General features: G+C 38.8%; 1 protein-coding gene across 1 annotated transcript; it reads right to left on the reverse strand.

Annotated features, from left to right (window-relative positions):
• Window positions 1-1,957: 1,957 nt before the first annotated feature.
• Window positions 1,958-2,560, reverse strand: LOC143604431 (uncharacterized). The gene has a single exon (XM_077080911.1). The coding sequence runs from the start codon at window positions 2,558-2,560 to the stop codon at window positions 1,958-1,960; it is 603 nt and encodes a 200-aa protein (XP_076937026.1).
• Window positions 2,561-2,964: the final 404 nt, after the last annotated feature.

Below are 2,964 nucleotides of genomic sequence, written 5' to 3' on the forward strand. Positions count from 1 at the left end.
TTTAAAGTTGCTTCTGCTGCAGTGGTGGGGTTTGAGGGGCCACTTGGTGTCATGATGGAAGAGTTTTGTATCTTCCATGAGTGTTTGGCTTTCTGGTCAGGTTTCTCAAACGGGGTTAATGGTGGGAATTCTGCTTGGTAATCTGATGATGAGGTGGATGGGGTGATTACAAAACATCTTTCTAGATTGCTAGGAGGCATGCTTGGTGGAGGTGATGGTTCGCAGGGTTCTGGTTTTGAGTTGGGCTTTTGTGTTGAGCTACCATAAAGGACATAGTAGTCAAACTTGCCTGATGATTCACCTAGTAGACCAACGTTGGGGTCTCCATCTTCATACCTTTTCTTTAGGGAGCGTTGTGAGTTTTTCTTTTTCTTTGGTTTGTCTTCGTCATACTCAGCTCTGAAGCTTCTTCTACGCAGGATGGACAGTTGCATACATCGTAACAAACATGTCCGGTGTGTTGAGTTGGTGTTGGTGGTGGTATGGTTCGCATCATGTTTATTGTTGGGAATATGTTTCTTCGTTCTTGGCTTGAGAACTTTATCTCAACCATTCCATCTTGATGCTTGAAAAACTCTGGGGTTGTGGTTGTCTGCACAGAGGTTTGGTGGATTTGTTCGTAATTTGTTATCCATTTTTCTGGTAACAGTTTTATCAACTCTTCTCTGGATAGTTGTTTTGGAACATATGTGCAGGTTGGCATGGCGTTGGAGTCAACATCAATGGATAATGCGTCACCAGCGTTATCTTGTCCTGGGACCATGATGTCTAGGGAGTGGTTTTGTACTCTGTACGCCATTTGATAATGGAAGTTTGCTTGGAAAGTATTTACTTGTGGGGTTCCACCAATTTGGATCTGAGCCTTTAGGGCTGTGAGTAGAGATGGGTCATTTATGGGCATGTTGAAGTTTGGGTAGAAGGTGACAAACACAGTGCCTGCGTTCAGGGTGGTTTGTATAGTACCTATACAAGCATGTTGGTATTCAACAAATCTTGTATCAACAAGGGCTATACGGGAGAACGCCGGTAAGCCTTTTCTTCCGTGAAAGGTAAGGGCTAGTCGGATTGCACCGAAGTGGATGTGTGTGTAACCTTGGGCTTGGCAGATTCTGGGTAGATCTGACGGTAGGGAAAGAGTTACAAGGTGTTCGGAGGTGGTGGTTGGGAGTTGATGTGAATCAAACTTGGAGGTTTGGACAAATTCTTTTACATGGGGATTGGAGGTAGAACCAATTGATTTTTTGACTTCTTTGATAATGAATTTGAAGGTAGAACCAATTAATTTTTGGTATATGGACAAATTCTTTTAATGAATTTTAAAATGTCTTTTCTAAACCTTCAAATTCATTATCCAAAAAAATCTTTAGTTTTACATTTTTAGATAGGACAATTAGTTATTGTTGATCAGAATTTAATGACTTGAGAACGTTCGACTGGGTGGATTGGCGTATTGCCCACTGTATGAAACAAGGGATTAAATAACACCTGATTCCTTAGATAGTTTGTTAGGTGATGGTCGAAGTAACTTCTTATTTTCTTAATTAACATTAGTCATTACATTTCACCTTTCCGTCATAATCAACTTAAAAAAACCAACCAATTCTGTTTCGATTTAGTTTTTAAAATACTTGCTTTTGTAATTCAAAACAGAGTAGCGACGAAACTTGTTGCTTGTTTGTCTTTTGTTTTGATCATGTAAATGTTACTTTTTCATCATTGTTATAAATTCCGTGTCGCTTCAAAATTCACACCTCCAATCATGCCGTGAGGTAATAATTAATTAACATGATAAACCGACTTTTACCTTTTAATGGTCACCCAACTCACTATATATACAACATAGCATTTTCAAGCAAAATTACATCATCTTTGTATTGCAAAAAAAAGATCAAAAAAAAATAATAATAATAAAATAAAATGATATGATTCAACCTCAGACCCATTTAAATAGCCTTAATCAACCTCTAAAAATATGTTCTTCACCAGTCTTTTGATCTATTCTCGTAATCCACATCCACCTACTACCGTTTCTTAACAATATCTTTTCAGATTCACATTTCTTCCTTGCATATGCGATATACAATCCTTGTCCTACCGGAATAACCGACGATCTCACAAGCCGGGACTTCTTTCCAACAACCAAGTCCCACCCGAACCCCGCCCCGAACCTATGATTACCATTTGTACACAACAAGACCGCACCACGATGGCTCAGTTTAGCTAGCCGAAACAATTCGTACATGTCTTTACGCTTCGCATCGACCACCATGAACTCAACCTCTGGTAGTATTGCCATAACATCCTTAGCTTCTCCCACTACCAATTCGGGCATTGGTGAGTCGCGATCCTTTAGCAATGTCTCGAACTCGAGTTTTGCACGTTGGTTTGGCACTATGCAAACGTAACGTGAACTTTGGTGACGTGCCGCGATACTCAAACCGATGCTTGTAGTGATGTTGCTCCCTCTAGACCATGCCTCGACGATCAGTCGAGGTTTCCACCCGCCCGCCATGGCGGATATTAGCTCCACAGCTTCCAGTTGAACGGAGTCTTTAAACATTTTGCATTGTGATAAATAATTAGATATAAATAAATGGATGACATGACACACATTAAAACTCGTTAAAACTCGCATATATACAAGTATATTATAGGGTTAGATGTAAATACTTACAGTTTTGATTGTATCTATGTACGCTTTAGAAGCCGTCTCCGGTGACCAAACCAACTTCATCGATCTTTTCTCGACGACTAGTTAGAGATATAAAAGGTTGATAACTTGATATGAGGGAAGTACTTGTTGTTTGATTGATTTTATACTAGAATATAAAAAACATTATTAATAGTTTATTATGTGCTTGGTTCCCCTACATGTTATAGTTGACTATTTACATGGTCCCACAAAATTTATCATCTTGTTCTATGTATTTATTAATTTTATAAAATATTTTTGAAACAACAAAT

The sequence above is a fragment of the Bidens hawaiensis genome, unplaced genomic scaffold, assembly GCF_021521415.1.
Source record: "Bidens hawaiensis isolate Kalapana, Puna unplaced genomic scaffold, B.hawaiensis_p1.1 tig00065109_1, whole genome shotgun sequence".
In the NCBI taxonomy this organism is placed as follows: Eukaryota; Viridiplantae; Streptophyta; class Magnoliopsida; order Asterales; family Asteraceae; genus Bidens; species Bidens hawaiensis.

What these genes read in the sequence shown, in the direction of transcription:
- LOC143604431 (XM_077080911.1), bottom strand. Translation starts at nt 2,560, where the DNA reads ATGTTTAAAGACTCCGTTCAACTGGAAGCTGTGGAGCTAATATCCGCC.